This window comes from Hyaena hyaena, unplaced genomic scaffold (assembly GCF_003009895.1).
Source record: "Hyaena hyaena isolate Hyena2069 unplaced genomic scaffold, ASM300989v1 scaffold_428, whole genome shotgun sequence".
NCBI lineage: Eukaryota > Metazoa > Chordata > Mammalia > Carnivora > Hyaenidae > Hyaena > Hyaena hyaena.
The window spans coordinates 1,035,062-1,058,374 of record NW_024081062.1 but is presented as its reverse complement, the minus strand read 5'-3'; the positions used below and the strand labels follow the sequence as shown (position 1 = coordinate 1,058,374).

Genomic DNA, 23,313 nt, shown 5'->3' with positions numbered 1-23,313 from the left:
CCTAGGGCTATTCTTCGTGGAGTGTGAGGATTGGCTAGTAGTGAGGCAGGAAGTGGCTGTTGGTTGGGCGGGAGGGAAGGGGGCGGGCCGCAGCGGAATTGGGAACCTCGGGCGCGCGCGCCCTGGGGCGGGGCCGGTCTGGCCCGCGTTCCCGCGCCCGGTTGCCCCGGTGCCTTAGTGGGCCCGCTGCCCGGCATTTCATTCCCAGGTCTGTGGTCTCTACCCCGCCGGTGCCTGGACCTGGAACCCGGGATGGGCATCCCGTTCCTTTTGCTCAGGGGGCAAATGACAGCCGGCAGAAGGGGTGGGAGATCGGCTGAGCCTTTGGGAAGGGCCAGTTCCCACAGGCAGCATGTGCGGGGCTCGGATGGAACCCAACACCGGCTCCCTTGGCCCGGCCTGGAGTTGACTGCACAGCGCTGGGTAACCACCGTTCCTGCAGAGTCATCTCTCGGCGCAGCAGTCTGCGGCCGCCTCCTTACCCAACACAGAGTCCAGAATACTATAATCCAAGGTTATTTCCATTTTCAGTTTGCGATGTTTCCTTAAATAAGATTAAACATAAGGGCACAGAGACGGCAGGATTGTGAGAAAAGGATGGTGCAATGGAAAGATTTCAGACACACCACAATTTTTGTAACCCACTTTAATATGCTGAAAAATGAAAAATGCTGAAAAAAATTTCTAGACCTTTTTAGGTCCTGGTCTCTGTCTTCCATTTGGATGCCCTGGTCTCTGTCTTCCATTTGGATGCCCAAAGGCTGAATCTTAGGCTCGAAAAAACTGGAATCAGTAGACGTATCACCTATCCCAAGAAGCAGCATTATTTCCTCCTGCCACTTTTAAAGAGAAAAGAAGGGTCAGAGTTTGGTATTTGCATGAGCTTAATACCCTCCAATTCTTCAAACCCCAAATCTATGTAAGAGAATTTACTTATAATATTCTGAATGCCACCTGTTCCAAATAGTGACCTACTCCAAGTAAGGTGCTGAAAGTTAAAGAGAATGTAATGGAGCTTTGAATTCGAAGGAACTGCTTTCACCGAAGAATGAGGTGGTGCCTGGGTGGCTCCGTTGGTTGAGCATCTGACTCAGTTTTAGCTTAAGTCATGATCTCTGGGTTTGTGTGTTTGGGCCCTACATCAGACTCTTCAGCACAGAGCCTGCTTGGTATTCTCTCTCTCCCTCTCTCTCCCCTCCTGTGTGTGCTCTCAAAATAATTTTTTTTATGTTTTATTTATTTCTAGGAGAGAGAGAGAGACAGCGTGAGCAGGGGAGGGTCAGAGACAGAGGGAGTCACAGACTGAAACAGGCTCCAGGCTCCGAGCTGGCAGCCCAGAGCCCGACGCAGGGCTCGAACCCACGAACCGCGAGATCATGACCTAAGCGAAAGTCGGACGTTTAACAGACTAAGCCACCCAGGCGCCCCAAAATAAATAAATTTTTTTAAAAAATTTAGAGAAGTGCCTGGTTGGCCCAGTTGGATGTGCGTCTGACTTCGGCTCAGGTCATGATCTCGTGGTTCGTGGGTTCGAGTCCTGCGTCAGGCTCTGTGCTGACAGCTCAGAGCCTGGAGCCTGTTTCGGATTCTGTGTCTCCCTCTCTCTCTGACCCTCCCCTTCTCAGGCTGTCTCTCTCAGAAATAAATAAAACATTTTTTTAAAAAATTTAGAATGGACAGGGAAAGAGAGAAGACTTGAGCTGGATCTGGTGGGATATGCAAGATTTCTATAGTTGGAGAGTTGGAGGAGGCTTCTTTAGGTGAGGGAACAACGTATGCATAGGCAGGAAGATGGGTAGAGTGTGTTTAAGGACACCATGACCAAGGCCAGAGGGAGATGTTTAAGAGAGTGATGGGAACTCGGTGCCAGAGATGGATAAGGATCAGGCCTTCAAAGCCTAGCCAAAGGGGGTGCAGGGAGGGGCACCTGGGTGGCTCAGTTGGCTGGGCATCCGACTTCGGCTCAGGTTCATGGGTTTGAGCCCTGTGTTGGGCTCTGCGCTGACAGCTCAGAGCCTGGAGCCTGCTTCAGATTCTGTGTCTCCCTCTCTTTGCCCCTCCCCGGCTCATGCTCTATCTCTCTCTCTCTCTCTCTCTCTCTGTGAAAAATGAACATTAAAAAAAAGTGTGCAGGAAGATGGTTTAAATTTTAGATTTGAATTTTAGATTATTTTAATATGATTCCAGGAAGGTCTGAAAGACAATGAGGCCAGTTAGGAAACCACTTCTTGCTGTTGATTTAGGGCAGGATTAGGGAATGGCAGGGTGTGTAGAAACACAAGAATTAAATGTTTTGTTTTATAATATTTATTTATTTATTTTGAGAGAGAGAGAGAATGAGTGGAGAGGGGCAGAGAGAGAGAGAGAGAGAGAGAGAGAGAGAATACCAAGCAGGCTCTACACTGTCATTGAGGAGCCTGATGCAGGGCTCAGGAACCGTGAGATCAGGACCTGAAAATCAAGAGTAGGACGCCTAAACCACTGAGCCACCAGGCGCCCCAAGCACTAAATGTCAATGCCGACAAACAGTCCAGTGGACTCAGGAGGCTAGGAGAAGAATCAAAAGCTAACGCTGAAAGTCTGAGCCTGGGTGACTGGAGGTGAACTGTAAAGCCCCCCAAAAGAGGGAATTCAAACTTGGCTGAGCCGGGGGATCCTGTCTGGCCCCAAGACAGAGTGGGACAGGAGATCCTGCTGGGGACTTTTTTTTTTTTTTTTTTTGCTAAAGCATAATGTTCTTCAAAGGACAAAGCAAAGGACAAAAGGCTGAGGAATGACATTTTTTTTTCCCATTTGAAAGCAGTCTCTATTTTTAAATTTTTTTTAATGTTTTATTTATTTCTGAGAGAGAAAGAGAGAGACAGCGTGAGCAGGGGAGGGTTAGAGAGAGAGGGAGACACAGAATCTGAAGCAGGCTCCAGGCTCTGAGCTGGCTGTCAGCACAGTGCCCGATGCGGGGCTCGAACCCATGAACTGTGAGATCGTGACCTGAGTCAAAGTCAGACACTTAACTGACTGAGCCACCCAGGTGCTCCTGAAAGCAGTCACTATTAATTAACTACCAGATTACACAAATTATCACTGTAGACACCTCAGTGCATCCCTCTACTAAGCCTGCCAATCTGGTCTTCCCTGTTGCCAACATCTCCACCTTCTACAAAGTGGGTGGTCTTTCTCTTCATTCCACTCATGAAGAAGATAATTTAAAGGGCCACAGGGAGTTGTTTGCTTCTTTGAAGTGTTTTCCAACAGTATACATCACACGAATCAGAGTTTTCATGCAGATGATGCCATATTTACCAAGAGATGGAGCAATCCAAGTGTTATCTGTCAGGGCAATTTGCTCCTTGTTCATCTTTCCAAAACCCCACTTGTGGATCTGTTCATTTTCCGGCTTAAGGTTCATGTACCTCATGTGCCACTATATGGTTCCATTTTTTTAGTGTTTATTTATTTTTGAGAGAGAGAGAGAGAGCGCAAGGCAGGGACAGAGAGAGAGAGAGAGACACGGAATCTGAAACAGGCTCCAGGCTCCGAGCTGTCAGCACAGAACCAGATATGGGGCTGGAACTCATGAACCGTGAGATCATGACCTGAGCCGGTCATACACTTAACCGACTGAGCCACCCAGGTGTCCTGAAAAGGAAGCTTTTAAATAACATATGTATATTATTTTTCAAAAAAGAATCACATAAATGTGGGCACCTGGCTGGCTCAATCGGTACAGCATTTGAATCTGCATCTCCCAGTTGTGAGTTCAAGTCCCACATTGGGTATACACCTTTTTTAAAAAATCACATAAATGTCTGCTTTTGGTTTAAGTTTTTAAAAATAAAATATATGTTTATGGGGTGCCTGGGTGGCTCAGTCATTTAAGCATCCGACTCTTGATTTCGGCTCACATCATGATATCACGGTTCCTCTAATCAAGCCCCACCAGTGGGGCTCTGTGTTGACAATGTAAAATCTGCTTAGGATTCTCTCTCTCCTTCTCCCTCTGCTCCCCACCCAGCTCACAGGTTCTCTCTCTCTCTCTCTCTCTTTCTCTCTCTCTCAAACTTAAATTAAAAACACTGAAAATAAAAATAAAAAATGTGTTTCAAATGCACCATAAACACAATTGTTGAAAATTCTGTCCTTCCTATCCAATTGCTTCTTATAACTGACTTGCCTCTCCACCTTACCTGCAAAGCTGCCCTCAATCTTGCTTATCCCCACCTTCCTTTGCTGGAAAGAGAAGGAACACCTTACATTCTCATCCTGTTCTTTCTTGCTCGTTAGGCTAATAGTGATTGGTCCTCTGTACCCACACTAATCTGGCATTGTCAAATTGAGAGGGGAGAAAAGTACATAAATGGGGTGCCTGGCTCTCTCAGTCCATAGAGCATGCCACTGTTGATCTGAAAGTCATGAGTTCAAGTCCTATGTTGGACACAGAATTTACTTTAAAAAAAAAAAAGTACTGGGGTGCCTGGGTCGTTCAGTCGGCTAAGCCTCTGAGTCTTGATTTCTGCGCCGGTCATGATCTCATGATCTTGAGTTCAAGCCCCACATCAGACTCTGTGCTAACAGCGTGGAGCCTGCTTGGGATCCTCTGTCTCTGCCCCTCCCCCACCCCCATCTCTGCCTCTTCCTGCTTACGCTCTCTCTCGAAAGAAATTAAAAATAAAAATTCAACTTTATTGTACAGTTTTGTGATTTTGAGAAACGTACTACTATTATAATGGATTTCCAGAACATTGCCATTACCCCAAAGTTTCCTCTGGAGCTTTTTCTTTTCCCCTGACACCAAATGTGGGATGTCCTCTCTGACACTAATTGAGATGCCTTTTTCCTGACAACACTGCAGTCAATTCAATTCAATTCTGACATCAACTACCCAGAGTTAGTGTCAGACTTCACAGGTTTAAGGGTTCAGTCCCACAAGACTGCTCCCACTTCAGATGGCAGTTAAAATAAGGTGCCCAAACTGCCACACGGCCTGATTGGCTACAAATTTAGGGGTTCCCACGATTACTCCCTGCTCAGGTTCAATAATTCACTAGAACAATTCACAGAACTTAGGAAAGCATTTTTTTAAAGTTTCATTTGTTTTGTTTTTGGAATCTCTACACCCGATATGGGGCTCAAACTCATGATCTTGAGATCAAGAGTCATCTGCTCTTGTGATTCAGCCAGCCAGTGTCCCCAGTACTACTACTGGTTTAGTAAAAAGGATTCAACTCAGGCACGGCCAAATGGAGGAAATACAGGGGACAAGGTATGGGGAGATAGGGTATGTGTGAAGAGTTTCCACGCTCTCTCTAGGGGAATCTCCCTCTAAGCATGCCACACCCCTGCCCTTGGATGTGCTAATCTAGCCACAGGCTCTCTGAACACCATTACTTAGGGTTTCCTATGGAGGTTCCATTACACAGGCACGGTTGATGAGATCATTGGCCATGGTCTCTGATCTCCAGTCTTCCTTCCCTCCCTAGAGGTCCAGGGTGGAATTAAAAATTCCAACCCCTGGGAGCCCTGGGTGGCTCAGTTGGTTAAGCATCTGACTCTTGATTTTGGCCCGGTCATGATCTCACAGTTCCTGGGATCAAGCTCCACATCAGGCTGTGTGCTGATGGTGCAGGGCCTGCTTGGGATAATGTCTCCCTCTCTCTCTGTTCCTCCTCCACTTGTACAACGTGAGCTCAAAATAAATAAACTTGAAAAAAAGAAAAAGAAATTAAGTAGAATATTCCAACCCTCTGATCTCTTGGTTTGGTTGCTCTAGCAACCAACCTCCAACCTGAACCTGTCTCAGGGCCCACCAATAATAACCTTATTAGCATAACCTCAAGATGAGGTTGAAAGGGGATTATTATGAATAACAAAAGACACTCCTATCACTCAGGAAACTTCAAGGGTTTTAGGAGCTCTACACCAGGAATCCAGAACAAGCACTAATTTTTATTATACCACCTTTCCCTCATACCTATTCCCAGTCCACCCTACCACCAGCCTCAGCCAAAGGCTGATTTGATTTCAGTTACTATAGATGTGTCTTTTCTAGAGCTTCATATAAATAGAATCAAAAGGTATATAGTGTTTTTCATCCCGTTTCTTTTACTCAACAGATTGTTTTGAGATCCTTGTCTATACGGTAACATTTATCACTACTTTGTTCCTTTTACTTGCTGAGTAGTATTCCATTGTGTAAGCATGCCACAGTTCGTTTATCCACTCACCAAGTGACAGATAACTGGGCTGTTCCCAGTTTGGGGCTAGATGGTCTAAACTGCTATGGACTCTTTGTACAGATGTATGTTTTAATGTTCTCTTACTAACTTAACATCTTCTTTTTTTCTTGGTTTATTACCACAATTGGTAGCTTTATCTTCCTGTTGTTTCCTGAGAAAGACCATAGGGTAAGGTTTTGTTGAAATCTTGCACATCTAAAAATGTCTTATCGGGGGAACCTGGGTGGCTTAGTCAGTGGAGTGTCTGACTTCAGCTCAGGTCATAATCTCCCAGTTGCTGGATTTGAGCCCTCCACTGTCAGTGAGGGCCCCTTTGGATCCTCTGTCCCCCCTCTCTGCCCCTCCTTCGCTCAGGTGCACTCACACATACTGTCTCTCAAAAATAAACAAACATTAAAAACAAGTCTTATGGGGCGCCTTGGTGGCCCAGTCAGTTAAGTGTCTGACTTCGGCTCAGGTCGTGATCTCACGACTGGTGAGTTCGAACCCCATATTGGGCTCTGTGTTCATAGCATAGAGCCTGGAACCTGCTTTGGATCCTGTGTCTCCCTCTCTCTCTGCCCCTCCCCCATTTGTGCTCGGTCTCTCTCTCTCTCAAAAATAAACATTAAAAAAATTTTTTGAAAGCTATACAAAAAATAATGAAAAAAGTAATAATGTCTTTATTCTACCCTTATATCATTTCTTAAAACTTGATTGAAGTGTAATTCACACACCATTAAGATTACCCAATGTAAGAAAATGATTTTTAGTGAATTTATAGAATTGTAAAACCATTACCATAATCCTATTTTAGGATATCTCAGCCACCAAACTGCCTTTGGGCCTGTTTGCAGTCAATACCCAGCCAACTCCAGGCAGCCTCTGAACTGTTTTCTCCCTCTCTTGATTTCCCTTTTCAAGATATTTCATATAAATGGAATCACACAACATGTAGTTTTTTGCATCTGACGTCTTTCGCGTAGCATAATGCTTTTGCAGTTCATTCACGTAGTAGTGCATATCAGGGATTTATTCCTTTTCATTGCTGAATCATATTCCATTGTGTGGATATACCATCTTTCGTCTCTCCGTTGAACAGTTTGTGGACATTTAGATTTCTTCCCGGTTTGGGCTATAATGCGTAATGCCGCCACAAATGTTTCTATATAAGTTTTTATACAGACACTTCTATTTCTCTTGGGTACTACGTAGAACTGCCAGCATATGTGGTAAATTTATGCTGAACTTTTGAGGAAATTGCCAAATTGCTTTCCGAAGTAGCTGTTCTTTTCCACAGCCCCACGTAGGAGGGCTTCCGTTCTTCACATCACTGCCATCACTTGCTATTGTCAGTCTTATTATTATAGCCGTTTTCGTGGGTGTGTGGTAGTGTCTTGCCGTGGATTGTTCCAAATCCAGTGAGCCCCCTCTGGAAGTGAAGCTGCTGCACGGTACAGCCTGACCAGTCGTGAGCTGCTGCCGAGCTGACCACGCTGGGGGAATATGAGCAGCCCTCGTTCAGTGGCTTTTCATGGATCAATGCTTCTCAATTTCTCATTTGCTTTTGGTCGGTTTCCAGAATCCTAAGTGGTTTTTTAGATTTCTTTTCTTTCTCCAGTGTTATCACTGTTTGATGGGGGTGAGAATTTGCAGATCTCCTTGCTTCACCGGAATGCTACCCTCATAGACTTTTAGTTGAATATGTGTTCCTCTGTATGCCTTCTCCAGACACTTGTTTATTTCTGTTTGCTTGCGTTGGTCTCTATGTTGTACGGTGCAAGGGACATTTGCCCTGTCAGCACATTGGAATCACTTGGGAAGCTTTTCAAATCCCAGTGCCCAAGCTGCACCCCCAGAACACTACATCAGAATCATTAGGGTGAGGGCATAGCCATTTGAGATTCAAAATAGTTATAAGCCATTGAAAAATGAAAACATCAACACATTTTTAAAAACAAAATATAGAAATTAATCAAGTCTAAAGAAAAAAACCAAGAGGTGCCTGACTGGCTCAGTTGGGAGAGCATGTGACTCTTGATCTCAGGATCATGAGTTCAAGCCCCAGGTTGGGTGTAGAGGTCACTTAAAAATAGACTCTTGGGGCACCTGGATGGCTCAGTCAGTTAAGTGTCCAGCTTTGGCTCAGGTCAGGATCTCGAGGTTCCTGAGTTCGAGCCTTGCATCGGCTCTCTGCTGTCAGCATAGAGCCCACTTCAGAGCCTCTATCTCCTCCTCTCTGCCCCTCCCCTGCTCTGGCATGCAAGCTCTGTTTCTCAAAAATAAACATTAAAAAATAAATAAGTAGGGGTGCTTGGGTAGCTCAGTAGGGTAAGCATCTGACTCCTGATTTCAGTTCAGGTCATTATTTCCCGGTTGGTGAGTCTGAGCCCTTGCATTAGGCTCTATGCTGGCATTACAGAGCCTGCTTGGGATTCTCTCTTCCTCTCTCTCCCCCTCTCCTGCTCATGCTCTCTTTTTCTCTTTCAAAATAAATAAACTTAAAAAAATTAAAGCTTTTTAAAAATTAAATACATAAATAAATAAACTTTAGGGGGCAGGGTGTGGGGAAAGCACAAGCAGGGGAGTGGCAGAGAGAGGGAGACAGATGATCTGAAGGCAGCTCCACACTGACAGACTGATAGCAGTAAGTCTGATGTGGGGCTCAAACCCATGAACTGCAAGATCATGACCTGACCCTCAACCAATTCAGCCACCCAGGTGTTCCAATAAATAAACTTTTAAAACAAAACAAAACAAAAAAAACCCTACACTCTCCTGTTTCCCCTTTACTCACACCACTATCATGCTCACAACACTTCTGACACCAGAAGTGTGGGAGTTTTCCCCACACCACGCAATTCTATGACACCCGCTGGGTGTCCTACAATTTCACTCAATTCTGACACCATCTACCTGGAGATCGCTACTGTCGGATTCCACTGATTTAGAGCTCAGTCCATGAGACTGACCACACTTCAGAGGCCAATCCCAAGGAGGAGATCAGGTCCTCAGGTTACCCACAATGCCTGTCTAATTTGGCTCCAGATCAGAGGTTCTCATGATCCCCTCCCCTTGGATTTGGTTATTTGCTAGAAGAGCTCCCAGAACTCGGGGAAACACTTATCTATGTTTACCAGCTTATTAAAGGATATGGTGAAGGATACAGATGAACAACCAGATGAAAGGATACATCATACATCAGGTGAGGTCTAGGAGGGTCCCGAGCAAAGGCACTTCCATTCTATGCCACTGAGGGTGTGTCATCCTTCCAGCACATGGATGAGTTCACCAGCCTGGAAGGTCTCTGAACCCCACATTTTGGGAATTTTTATAAGGGCTTCCTCACGTAGGCATGATCCATCATTAACTCCATTTTCTGCCCCTCTTCCCTTTCTGGAGAATGGGGGATGTGGCTGAAAATTCCAAGCTTCTAATCATGGCATGGTCTTTCTGGTGACCAGCCTCCACGCAGAAGCCCACCAAGAGTCACCTCAATAGAACAAAAAAACCCTGCTATTACCAGGAAACACCAAGGGATTTAGAAACTCTGTATCGGGGCGCCTGGGTGGCTCAGTCGGTTAAACGTCCGACTTTCGCTTAGGTCATGATCTCGCGGTTCGTGGGTTCGAGCCCCGCGTCGGGCTCTGTGCTGACTGCCAGCTCGGAGCCTGGAGCCTGTTTCGGAGTCTGTCTCCCTCTCTCTCTCTGACCCTCCCCTGCTCACGCTGTCTCTCTCTCTCCTAGAAATAAATAAAAAAATATTAAAAAAAAAAAAAAAGAAACTCTGTATCAAAAAATAAGGGTCAGGGTACCTCCACAGCTCTGTGGGTTAAGCATCCAGCTCTTGATTTCAGCTTAGGTCATAATCCCGTGATCCTGGGATGGAGCCCCATAGCAGGCTCCACACTGAGCAGGGTGATGGCTTAAGATTCTCTCTCTCTAGGGGAGTCTGGGTGGCTCAGTCGGTTAAGCATCTGGCTTTGGCTCAGGTTATGATCTTACAGTTGGAGAGTCCAAGCCCCACATCAGGCTCTGTGCTGACAGCTCAGAACCTGGAGCCTGCTTCAGATTCTGTGTCTCCCTCTCTCTCTCTGACCCTCCCCCACTCGCACTCTCTCTCTTAAAAATAAATAACTGTTAAAAATTTAAAAAAAAATTCTCTCTCTAGGGGCGACTAGGTGTCTTGGTTGGTTAAGCATCTGACTTTGACTCAGGTCATGATCTCACAGCTCCTAAGTTCAAGCCTTGCATTGGGCTCTGTGCTAACAGCTCAGAGCCTGGAGCCTGCTTCAGATTCTTTGTGTCCCTCTTTTTCTGCCTCTCCCCCAATCATGCTCTGTCTCTCTCTCTCAAAAATGAATAAACGTTAAAAAATTAAAAAAAAAATTCTCTCTCTGCCCCCCTCTGCCCCACTTGCATGCATGCATGTACACATACTCTCTCTCAAATAAAAAATGTTTGGGGCGCCTGGGTGGCTTAGTCGGTTGAGCGTCCAACTTTCGCTTGGGTCATGATCTCATGGATCGTGGGTTCGAGCCCCGCGTCGGGCTCTGTGCTGTCAGTTCAGAGCCTGGAGCCTGTTTCAGTCTGTGACTCCCTCTCTCTCTGACCCTCCCCTGCTCACGCTGTCTCTCTCTCTCTCTCCTAAAAATAAAAAAAAACATTAAAAAAATGTTTAATTAAATAAATTAATTAATTAAATCAATGTTTTAAATAAGGGTCAAAGACCAAATATTAGAGCAAAGCGTACTTCATGGTACTTTTACCATTTAGGAAATTAGAAAGTTTTTTTTTTAATGTTTATTTATTTGAGAGAGAGAGAGAGAGAGAATGTGAGGGCGGGGCAGAGAGAGGAGAGAGAGAATCCCAAGTAGGCTCTGCAGCTGTCAGTGAGGAACCTGACGTGGGGCTCAAACTCATGAACTATAAGATCGTGACCTGAGTTGAAGTTGAGTCAGACGCTTAACCCACTGAGCCACCCAAGTGCACCTAGAAGGGTTTTAGAAGTCCTGGGTTGGGACGCCTGGGTGGCTCAGTCGGTTGAGTGTCCAACTTCGGCTCAGGTCATGATCTCGGGCTTCCTGAGTTCGAGCCCCACGTTGGGTTCTATGCTGACAGCTCAGAGCCTGGAACCTGCTTCGGATTCTGTGTCTCTCTCTCTCTGCCCCTTCCCTGCTCGCCCTTTGTCTGCCTGTCTCCTCAAAACAAAACCAATGACCATGTGTGAAACTAATTTTAAGGCACAATGGCTTCAGAGCAGCATGGGAAAGGGAGCCACCTCTAGACCACTACCATGGCTCGCCCTGTGTGCTACACCCCACCCCACTGCGGTCACCACCAAGTCCAAGAGGACAAGTGAAGGAGAAACTAAAGAAGAAAAAGCCTGGGGCACCTGGGTGGCTCAGTCGGTTAAGCATCCAACTTCAGGTCATGATTTCATGGTTTGTGGGTTTGAGGCCTGCGTTGGGTTCTGTGCTGTCGGCACAGAGCCTGCTTTGGATCCTCTGTCCTCCCCTCTGTCTGCCCCTCCCCTGATCATTCTCTCTCAAAAATAAACAAAACAAAACAAAACAAAAGACAAAAAAGCCCAAGGGAAGGATAAGCCACAGAAGAGATGGGCATCCTTTGCTGCATAATTTGCTCTTCCTAAAAAGGCACCTTGCAGAAAAGGGAGCGAATAACCAAATCTACAAAAAAAATGGAGGTGCCAAATGAAGCTTGTGCATGCTTGTGAAGCTTGTTCATCCATAACTGTGCTCATGTGTTCTGTACTATCAGAATGACTTTTATCAAGTTTTATAGAGACATAGAATTCTTTTTTTATACGCTATGTTAGCACAGAGAATGCCTCATTGTTTTGGGGAAGGGCAAATGTCACTAACAGAGTATCTCAGGAACCAAGTGAAATAGCCACGGGGAAGAAAACAAGAGTTTGTGTCCTTGGTTTGGGGAGTATTTCTCTTGGTTGCTGAGAGAAGGGATTGACTGACATTCACAGCCACTGTGACATTTGCCTGTGGTGTGAGGAAGTGAAAATTCATTTTTTAGGTCCTCTTCTCCATTCCTTTATGCCCTTAGAATGAACTTTATGTCCTTAAACTCAGATGTGTTGGTACCTAGCACTCTTTTCCTTGGGGGCTCCAGATCTGGTCTTTTCTGGGATGACATTGACACTGAGTTCCCTAAAAGAGCCAGGAAGCAATGTGTTTTGATTGTGGACCTTAAATTCTGTACTTTTCATGACATTTTCTCAAGATCAAGGTCTGCCTGTGAAAGAAATTAACATGTTAATTGCTCATTTCCCTAAACTCTTCCCATTTAAATAATCATGTAAAAATTTCCTTGGGTCTTAGGGTGCCTGATTGCCTCAGTTGGTTGAGCGTCTGACTCTTGATTTCAGCTCAGGTCATGATTGTATGGTTCCTGAGATGAAGCTCTGAGTCAGGCTATGTGCTGACAGCAGGGAGCCTACCCGGGATTTTCTCTCCCCCTCTCTCTCTGCCCCTCCCCCCGCCTCTCTCTGTCCTTCTGCACACCCATGTGTGCATACACTCTCTCTCAAAATAAATAAACATTAAAAGTAATAATAAAAACAAAAAGTATTAAAGTCTGTTTTAGGGAAAAAGCAACATTACTTAAACCTTTTCCACTTTCAGAAAAATCTACATGTTTCCGAATATGGACTCAATTTTAAGTTCTACCTTAGTGTGATATTTGTATCAGAAGTGAGACAGTTAATGAATATGTTATTGAGCCACAGGGGAGAAAAACCTCCTGATCTTAATGTATATCAACAGCTATCAAACATGTTCATATTAGGGGCGCCTGGGTCGCTCAGGTCACTCTTGAACCGTGAGATCAAGTTCTGAGCCAGGCTCTGCGATAACAGCCTGATAGGGAGGGATTCTTGGGATCCTCTGTGGGTGTTCTCTCTCTCCCTCTCTCTTTGTCCCTCCACTGCTCTCGATCGCTCTCTCTCTCAAAATAAATAAATAAACTTAAAGAGAAGATTTCCCTGAGCTTTATAGCTTTCTCTTTTTTGTAAGGAAATAAGGGAAACTGAAAGTTCCTGTATACTGTGGCCACCCATGACCTGAAATGTTGAGATTGTTAATAAAAATTAGCCTTAGTAACACAGATACAATTTGGAGAGAGAGACAGTGAGAATGAATCACTGGCTTGATTAAAATATTCCTGGGCTCTGATTCCACGTCCACCAGACAACCTTCTGAGGGCTGATTTGAGCTCTCAAGTGTCCTCGTGATAGGAAGAGAGAGCTTTGAACAGTGAGCATGAGGGTTTATTTGTGGAAACTGACATTCTAATTCTAAAATTAGGATGGAAATTCAATTATATAGAATTCCAAAAGACCTAGAAAACCAAAGCGATCTTTAAAGAACATTGTTGGAAGATATATACTACCCGATATGAAGAGTTACAATAATTAAGCTATGATAATTAAGAAAATATGGGTATTGGTGCGAGAATAGATAGAGATCAATGGAAGAGAACAGAGAGCCCAGAAACAGACATTTGGGCATAGTCACATGATGAACAAGTAGGAAGCACTGCAACAAGGGAGGAAAGACTAGCCTTTTCTATCGTTGGTGCTAGGTCAAATTGACATCTATATGGGAAAAAAAATCAATTCTCACCTCACACTATAAACAAAACTTAACTAAAAATGTAGCACAAACCTAAATGTAAAGCCCAAACCATAAAACCTCCAGAAGAAAAGAGAGGAGAAAATCTTAGTGACCTTAAGTTTGGCAAAGAATTTTTTTTGGCAAAGAATTTTTAAATAGGACACAAAAAGAATGAACTACAAGAGAGGAAACTGATAAGACGTACTTTATAAAAATTAAAAACTTTCATTTTGAGGGGCACCTGGATGGCTTAGTCGGTTAAGCGTCTGACTTCGGTGCAGGTCATGATCTCATGGTTCATGAGTTTGAGCCCCAATTCGGGCTCTGTGCTGACAGCTCAGGGCCTGGAGCCTGCTTTGGATTCTGTGTCTCCCTCTCCCTCTGCCCCTCCCCTGCTCATGCTCTGTCTCTCTCTGTCTGTCAAAAACAAATACACATTAAAAACAAAAAACAAAAACCCTTTCACTTTGAAAGGCAAAGCCATAGAACGGGAGAAAATATTTGCAAAACATATCCACCAAAGCACTCTTATCTAGCATTACAGAACTTCTTATACTCAATAAGACAATCCAGTAAAAAGAAAGAAAAAGAAAGAAAGAAAAGAAAAAAATGGCAGAAAACCTTAATTTACCAAAGAGGGAAATAAAAAGCACATGAAAACACAGCCAACATCACTAGCCACTAGGGAAATGAAATTATTATTAAAAAAAAAATTTTAACGTTTTATTTATTTTTGAGAGAGAGATAGAGACAGCATGAGCAGGGGAGGGTCAGAGAGAGAGGGAGTCACAAACTCTGAAGACAGGCTCCAGGCTCTGAGCTGTTGTCACCACAGAGCCTGATGCAGGGCTCGAACCCATGAACTGTGAGAACTGTAGGACGCTAAACCGATTGAGCCACCCAGGCGCCCCTAGGGAAATGAAATTAAAACCACAATTTAGACATACCCAGTGAAATGACAAAAATAGGAAAGGGTTATCATACAAAGTGTTGGCAAGTATGTGAAAGAAGAGAAACTCCTTGACTGCTGTTGGGAGTGTGATACGACCATTCTGGAAAACATCTGGTGGCCTCATAAAGAGGCAAGCATACACCTATCATACAAGCCAGGCATTTCACTCCTAGGTATTCACTCAAGGGAAATGAAAGCATCTGGCCACACAAAGACTTGTACACAAACATTCAGAGTAGCTTTGCTTGTAAAAGCCCCCAAACTGGAAACCACCCAAATATCCATCAATAAGGAGATGGGGAAATAAACTGTAGCATTTCCATACAATGGGATACTACTCTTCAGTACAAAGAAATTTTTTTATAAATGCAAACATGGATATACGTCAAAATAATTATGCTGTGAGTAGTGTAAATAAAGAGTGCATACAAAATATTTCTATATAAAATTCTAGAAAATTCTAAAAACTACAGTGATGAGAACAGAGATAACTTCTTAAGATAATGGATACCTTCCTTATCTTGCTTTTGTTGATGATTTCATATATCAAATTATAAAAATTTATTAAATTGTACATTATAAATATGTCATTTATGGAGTGCTCAGTTGGCTCAGTAGGTAGAGCATGCGACTCTGGATCTCAAGGTTGTGAGTTCAAGCCTCACGTCAGGTGTAAAGCTTCTTAAAAAAAAAAAAAATAGGGCGCCTGGGTGGCTCAGTCAGTTAAGTGTCCAACTTCGGCGCAGGTCATAATTTCATGGTTAAGTCGGTTCAAGCCCTGCGTAGGAATCTGTGCTGACAGCTCAGAGCCTGAAGCCTGCTTTGGATTCTGTGTGTCTCCCTCTCTGTCTGCCCCTCGCCCCCTCCTGCTTGTGCTCTCTCTCTCTCAAAAATAAACACTGAAAAAATTAAAATAAATAAATATCACTTATTGTCAATTATACCTTAATAAGACTGTTCAAGAAAAACTTTCCCAGGAGGTGATGCTACCTGCTTGCTCCCCTTTAGGCTGTGAGCTTTCCTGGAGTTGGGTCTGACTCCTTCTTAGAGAGCCATGCAGGAGGCTGATTTCACGGGGAGGCCTGTGGAAGAAGCCCTGGAGGTCAGGAATGCCAAGCTAGGTGATGGCAGTCAACTTGGGTGTGCTTGGATGGTAATTACTTTCCATTTTCTCAATACAAGGTGCTTGTCCTTCAAACAGGCCCAGCTATTTCTGCCTCCAGCCCCCAATCTTCATGTAGCTGGGGTGTCCTCATCATTCAGGTCTTAGCATGGATGCCAGGTACCTTCACTGAACACCATGTCTGACAGTCATTTTCTGTATTTCTCTATTTTTTCCCCATTGTATGCACCACAATCAAATTCTTTCTTTCTTTCTTTTTGGGTGAGCACAAGTTGGGGAGGGGCAGAGAGAGGGGGACAGAGGGTCCCAAGTGGGCTCTGCACTGACAGGCTGAGAGCAGCGGGCCCGATGTGGCTTACAGTCATGACCTGAGCCAAAGTCAAGACACTCAACCAACTGAGTCACCCAGGTGCCCCTCATGATCAAAGGCTTATTCCTTTAGTTATCTTTTTTTTTTTTTAACATTTAAGTAATCTCTACCCGGAACGTGGGGTTCAAACTCATGACCCCAAGACCAAGAGTCACATGCTCTACCAACTGAGCCAGCCCCTCTTTTCATTTTTATTATTTATCCTCTTCCTCTCTGCTGTTGGGGCCCCACAGATCCCTTTTCCTGGTGATCCACCCACCTTATACGTGCCTTGAGTGCTGGCTGACAACTCACAGCTGCTTTGGTCAATACATGATGGGAAATGAAGGGTAGGGGAGAAGGGAGAGGGTATTAAAAACTGGATTTCTTCTCTCTGACCCTCCCCTGCTCGCGCTGTCTCTCTCTCTCTCTCCTAGAAATAAATAAAAATATTTTTAAAAAATATGTTTAAAAAAAAAACTGGCTTTCTTGTGGTAAGGAGACCTAACTCTGGTTCAATTTATGCAGTTACCTGTGGGATGGGGCTGAAGCTAGTTTCCACTTGAGGCCACTCTCCTGCTTACTTTAGTTGGTTTCCCTGCCCTGTCCTGTCCCCCCGCCTTCTTCTGGTAGCACTTCCTCAGTAAATTACCAAACAAGAATTCTCATCTCAGTCTCTGCTTCCGGGAACCTCATCCATGACACCCAGGTAATCTTCACTACGGACTGTCTTGTTTTTGTTTTGTTGTTTGTTTGTTTTAGGGACTATCTTGTTCAATCAGTCCTTTACATCAAATTCCTATCTCTGGCTCTGCCTATAACCCCACCACCACCACCACCACCACCACCATCACCACATACACACACCTGTTATAGCTTGATAAGGGAGTATCTTCTTCACTTCTGTACAACCATGCCTGGAGCACAGCAGACAATAATTGGGCTGAATACAGTGAGAGCCCAGGGTCTGTTTTACAGCTAGACTGTGAGCACCCCTTCTGTCCTGGACTGGCCAGGCCTGGAGGCATTGTGAGTCATAGCTGGCGGACAGCAGCTGAGCGTGCAGCGATGGGGCCAGGCCTGGGACAGCAGCTCGGCACCTCCAACACATCCTCCAGGTGAGGCAGACATGCAGCGAGCATTACTGGGAAAGGGCCCTCTGGGAAGATGTGTCCTTAAGGGTGGGTCTAGCTGCACCTCTCAGGCCCTCTTTAGGCTTCCAGAGAGAGAGATGATGCCCTGGGCCAGATCTAGGGGATAGTACCACCCCTTCAGCCCAGCTATGTGCAAGAGGAGTGTGTGTTGGATTGATGAAGGCATGATAGAAAGTTCTCTCTCTTTTCACCCTCCATGGGGAGAAGAGGAATTTAAAAGAGAACATATAGCTCTCTTTCCCATACAACAGAGTCAGCACTTACAGGCATTGGGGGAGACAGAGAATGAGACGTGTCTGTTATCTGGACTTCAGCTTCCTCGAGGATGTAGTCCGCTTGGGGAAAAGGCATGTGGAGTCTGCATAACCTCTATTACCTTGAATCCCAAGCATAGGTCCTAGCCCATGGCAGAGACCCCCAAGATGTCACTGAACATGCTGTACTACTGTCATCTACATACACCTCGGGGTTCCTAGCTGGACCTTAGCCTGAGCCTGCCTAGAACAGACCTGGCCCGGCCCAGAGCAGGTTGTAAAATAACTGAATGTGGCAGTAATGCATGGGTTATTTTAGACATCCTACCAAGCACTTTTCTGAATCCAGATCTAGCCCTGGCTTTGTCATCCAGCAGTGCCCTCTTATGCACACAGAGAGTTTATGCCCTGGCCCCCTTTCCAGCTTCCTCATGTATTCCCAGACCAATCCCCACACCAGCCGTACTCTAAACTCTTCCTCACATGGGGAACATGTGAACTGTGGCCTGGCTCTTCACTCTGCCTAGAGGCTCTCCCTTGTCCACCCTCAACCCATGTGGCAAAGTCCTGCTCCACTTTTAAAGTACCTGTCTCTATTGTTCCCTTCTTCTGGGACAGCCATCCCTTCCAGCAGCCGGCCCTACCTCAGAGAGCAAGGGATATGGCCCTCCAGCTGCATATATGACTCGTGGGCATGACACAGAGTGGTCTTTGGGGAAGGTGGTTTCAGGACGATTACTGGCAGCGCCAGTGTGCAGGGATGGGCTCCTCGGCGACCAGCACCTTAATGCCAGCCTCCGAGTTAAGCCCTGTCCACCGATCCTCGCGGTTGAACCGGACAGCCCGTCCAAGCATGCTGCTCACCCGCACTCTTGCTCCCGGCAGTGCCCCAGGCTCGCCTTCATCACTCTGGACACCAGGCCTCCAGAGGCAAGGGCGCAGCCCCGGTCGCCCACGTCCTCGAGGCCCGGCACCAGGCACCTGAGCGCCCCACAAGGCCCACTCGGCCTTCGCCCTGGAGGCCTTCGGGTGCCTGAGCTCGGGCCACGCCAGCCGCCTGTGGGAGCAGCTGCGGCAGTTCTGGGCCGACCACTTTTCGCGGCGCTTCTCCCCGCGGCGCCCGCCGCTGCGTCGCATTTCCTCCATGTCCACCTTCTACCTGCTGGACCACCGGACGCGCCAGGCCGAGCTGGGCCTCAGCTACGGCGCGCCGCGCACGCGCCTCACCGACGAGGCCTTCGTGTTCCGCGGCGGCCGGTGGGCCATCGAGGGGCAGCTGGGGCGGTCGCGGCCGCCGCTGCCCTCGCCCGGCAACTCGGGCTGGAAGACGCAGGTGCAGGGGGTCAACAGCCAGTTGCTGCTGGAGGAGAACAACTACCTGAAGCTGCAGCAGGAACTGCTCATGGACATGCTGACTGAGACCACGGCACGCATGCACCTGCTAGAGAAGAAGCTCGACTCGCAAGCCAGCCCGCCGCCTGGGGCGCGCTCCTGGCAGCGGAAGATGCGCAAACGCGAAGGCGCGAACGCCGTGCTGGTAATCCAGCCGCGCGCTCTGGAGTCGCGGTGACGCAATAAAGCCCGTGCGGCGCACGCGCACTTCATGCCTCGCTGCCCACCGGCGTGTTTTCGCCCGCCGCCAAGTGGGCCCGGCTGCGGCTCGCGACCCGCGGGTGGGCACCGTCACTTAGTGCGCGTTAGTGGATGGGTGGCCCAGCCGGCAGCCCGTCTCGAGAGGGCGCGATAGGGCCGCGGAGGAAGGTGTGTGTGCGGCCCGCTGGGAACGCGGGGTGGGAGCCAGGCTTGCAGCGCGCGGTGCCGGGGGGGGGGGGGGGGGGGGGGGGGGGGGGGGGGGGGGGGGGGGGGGGGGGGGGGGGGGGGGGGGGGGGGGGGGGGGGGCGGGGGGGAAGGGGGGCGAGGATGTCAAGCGGGGGCGGGCAGTGGCGTACTTGGGCTCAAGAGACGCAGGACGAAGTCGGGGAGGCAGTGAAACGGGACCTCAGCGATGTAGGATGCAGTGAGGCGGGCAGGCAGACATGGTCGGGGACCTAGCTCTTAGCTCCCTTGGCTTAGAGGGGCAGCGCGGGCCAGAGGGTTTCAGCCTGACTCTGGAGTACGTGTATTTTACGAATCTTTCTCGAAACTGGGCCTCAACCTTTTCCAGCTAGCCGTGTGGCTTTTGGCGGGTCGCTTCTCTATGACAGGTCTCCTTTCCTCCTCTGTAGAATAAAGAGTTTGACTCATCCAGAGTACAAACAAGCACCTTCCAGGGCTAAGCCTGTAACACAGGAAGGATTTGCTCCACCCACGTTATTAAAAAATTTTGTATTAGTTGCCAAAGTTAAACATTTCTTTTGAAGTTATTTATTTTTGAGACAGAGACAGAGCACGAGCGGGGGAGGGGCAGACAGAGAGGGAGACACAGAATCCTAAGCATGCTCTGGGCTCTGAACTGTAGGCACAGAGCCAGAGTCAGGGCTCCAACCTACCAACCCCGAGATCATGACCAGAACCAAAGTCAGAGTCTTAACTGACCGAGCCACCGAGGCTCCCCTAATTGCCAACAATTAAGAATTTGGAAATTTCACATAAAAATCCAGATTTCCTGTGTTCTCAGAGACTTGGCCATCCGTGACCTTCATTTTGTCCAGCAGCAATGGCCTTGAGCCGAATCGTGGCTGTTACCTCCCGTTGAGCATCACTCCTTTCTTGTGATAGGTGTCTGATTTTGCTCTCCTCCTAGATCCATTCTGGATCAGGGCCGTGGGGAGCCCACTTCTCCCAACCCCCATACACACGAAGTATAATTAATAGAAGGTGCTTCAGGGAGTGTATTGCACTTGTGGGTGATGTGGCTGCACAACAAAAGGTGGTGACACCGGTCCTTGCAATCTGTAACCTTTTCCCTGGAATGCAAACAGGGCATTTCAGCCACCACTGAAACCCATTTCCCTAAGGCCATGTGATACCTGTGAGAGAAGTGAGTGTCTTGCCTCCGCCTAACTTTCCTTCAGGAGTAGACTCAGGATTACTAAATAGCCACTTTGACAGAGGTTTTCCTATGGGTTTGTTTTGTTTTAAATGTTTATTTTTGAGAGCATGTGTGCATGACTGGAGGAGGGGCAGAGAGAGAATTCGAAGCAGGTTCCCACTGTCAGTGCAGAGCTGGATCCGGAGCTCAATCTCATGAACTGTGTGAGACTGGGACCTGAGCTGAAGTCAGATGCCAGACTGAGCTACCCAGGCACCCCACTAACCAGCTGTTTTGTACAAAAATATGGACTTATTTATTCAATGAGGAAGAGAACACAAAACATGTCATTAGACACTAAGTTTAAAAACATTTCTTTTGAACGGTGCTTTTTTTTTTGTATTTTAGTAATTTTGTATTTACGTTGATGTAGATTAAGTGAAAAGTATTTAAAATAGTTATGATGGTGAGATAAATTTCCCTTTTAAACTAAGAAGGGGGCACGTGGGTTGTTTAGTCAGTGAAGCATCCAACTTCGGCTCAGGTCAGGATCTCATGGTTCATGGTTTCGAGCCCCACATTAGGCTCTATGCTGACAGCTCAGAGCCTGGAGCCCGCTTTGGTTTCAGTGTCTCCCTCTCTCTCTGCCCCTCCTCTGCCCACACCCAGTCTCTCTCTCTCTCTCAAAAATCAATAAACATTAAAACAAAATAAAATAACTAAGAAAGGGGTGCCTGGCTGGCCTAGTCAGAAGAGTGTGTGGCTCTCAATCCAGAGATTGTGAGTTTGACCCCCATGTTGGGTGTAGAGATGACTTAAATAAAATATTTAAATAAATAAAATAGTGAAGAAAATATATATACAGACAAGGAAATGGAAAGGGAGTCAAATGATACACCAGAAAAAAATCAAACCCAAAATAAGGTGCTAATGGAGAAACTGCACTAAGTGGATGCCAGACTCAAAGGGTCAGTTATTGTATGATTCTGTCTGTATAGCACGTCGCTGACAGGCAGACCCAAAGAGACAGGAAGCAGATTGGTGGTTACCAACGGCTGCTGAGGAGTGCGAAGGAGGCAGCGACTTCTTAGCAGACGAAGGCGTCCCTTTTAGAATGATGAAAACTATTTTGGAACCGTTTGGTAATGGTTGTACAGCACTGCGAATGCTCTAAAAGCCACGGAGTTGTACACAGTAGTGAGTTTCATGTTATGCAAATTTTACCACAGTAAAATATTTTGTGTGTGTGTAAGAAAGTGCTTTACATAAAAACATGAAGTAGGAGCCCCTGGGTGCCTCAGTTGGTTAAGTTGGCCTACTTTGGCTCAGGTCAAGATCTCGCGGTCCATGGGTTCGAGCCCTGCATCAGTCTCCGTGCTGACAGCTCAGAGTCTGGAGCCTACTTCGGATTCTGTGTCTCCTTCTCTCTCTGCTCCTCCTCCACTCATGCTCTGTCTGTCTCTCCTTCAAAAATAAATATTTTTTAAAGATTTTTTTTTTAAGTGTAGTAAAAACTACACGAAGTGTGGGGAAATAGCCAAAATCATAACAGTGATCCAGGAATGCCTAAAGTTTAGGGATTATTGTTTTGGCCAAAACACTTGACAATAAATAATTCTGGAGTAAATAGCTGCCCTGGCAGACCAGAGCTGCAGGCAGGCAAGGAGCCCCATGTTTAGGGAGAGGCTACCCAAATGGAGAAAAGGCCCGAAATAAATGGAGCAGGATGATATTTTGAGATCTCTGACTTTGTTCCTCCTGCTATGGAATTTCACCCCCTGACTGAGGCAGCCAAGCGCCTTGCCCCAGGGAGGGATGTGACAGGAGCAGAAAGTTTGAACAAAGGACTCTTTGTGGCTTTCACCTCCTACAGCTCAGAACTCTCTGGGGATCAGAGCTTTGCAAAAAAAATATTTCGGGGCTTGAAGAAGGAGGTCAAAGGGGCCGCAGATTTGTCTACAACAAGAGGAAAGATGAAGGGAATTGGGAGCAGAGAAGCTGGTCGGTCTCCCATCTTGGAAAGAAAAGATTCCTTTTCTTGACCTTACATTACTTTCCAGCTACTGCCCCATTTCTCTGCTTCCCTTTATAATGGAACTCCAAAAAGTTGCCTGTATTCGCTGTCCTCAATTCCTCCCCTCCCTCTTTGCTCTTAATCCCCCTTGACTTTGGGTGTCTTATCACCCCTTCCCTCCCCAGCCTACTGTCTGTCAAAGATGCCATCACCCTGCTATGTTGCCTGTCCTTCAGCCTCCATCGTCACCGTGGCCAATCATCAGCACTTCAGGCAGTTGATGCCCCTCCTCCTCTTTTTTTTTAATATTTTATTTTATTTTATTTTATTTTATTTTATTTTATTTTATTTTATTTTATTTCTGAGAGAGAGAGTGAGAGAGACAGCGTGATCAGGGGAGGATCAGAGAGAGAGGGAGACACAGAATCCGAAGACAGGCTCCAGCCTCTGAGCTAGCTGTCAGCACAGAGCCTGATGCGGGGCTCAAACCCACAAGTGTGATCATGACCTGAGCAGACCTGAGCCGACCTGAGCCAAAGTTGGACACTCAACCGCTTAACTGACTGAGCCACCCAGGCACTGCATGCATGCCCCTCCTCCTTGAAACACTGTCTTCACCTGGCTTCCAAGGGCGC

The 23,313-nt window shown here is 46.6% G+C and overlaps 1 protein-coding gene and 1 long non-coding RNA gene across 3 annotated transcripts; one reads left to right on the top strand and one right to left on the bottom strand.

The window, feature by feature from the left end:
* Positions 1 to 733: 733 nt before the first annotated feature.
* LOC120245667 lies at positions 734 to 17,269 on the bottom strand. 2 transcript variants are annotated; one of them, XR_005531846.1, is made up of 4 exons: positions 17,153 to 17,269; positions 16,566 to 16,602; positions 15,758 to 15,895; positions 734 to 839 (listed from the first exon to the last, which is right to left on the bottom strand). It is a non-coding gene; the product is annotated as an uncharacterized LOC120245667 (long non-coding RNA). The 2 variants fall into 2 exon arrangements; XR_005531845.1 differs by lacking the exon at positions 17,153 to 17,269 and having other exon boundaries at positions 16,566 to 16,680.
* An 84-nt stretch (positions 17,270 to 17,353) lies between these two features.
* Positions 17,354 to 19,297, top strand: CBY3 (chibby family member 3). Its single transcript, XM_039252802.1, is given in 2 exon segments — positions 17,354 to 17,403; positions 18,576 to 19,297. Coding segments are annotated over 2 exon segments (738 nt in total). The 3' UTR covers positions 19,264 to 19,297.
* The last annotated feature ends 4,016 nt before the right edge of the window (positions 19,298 to 23,313 follow it).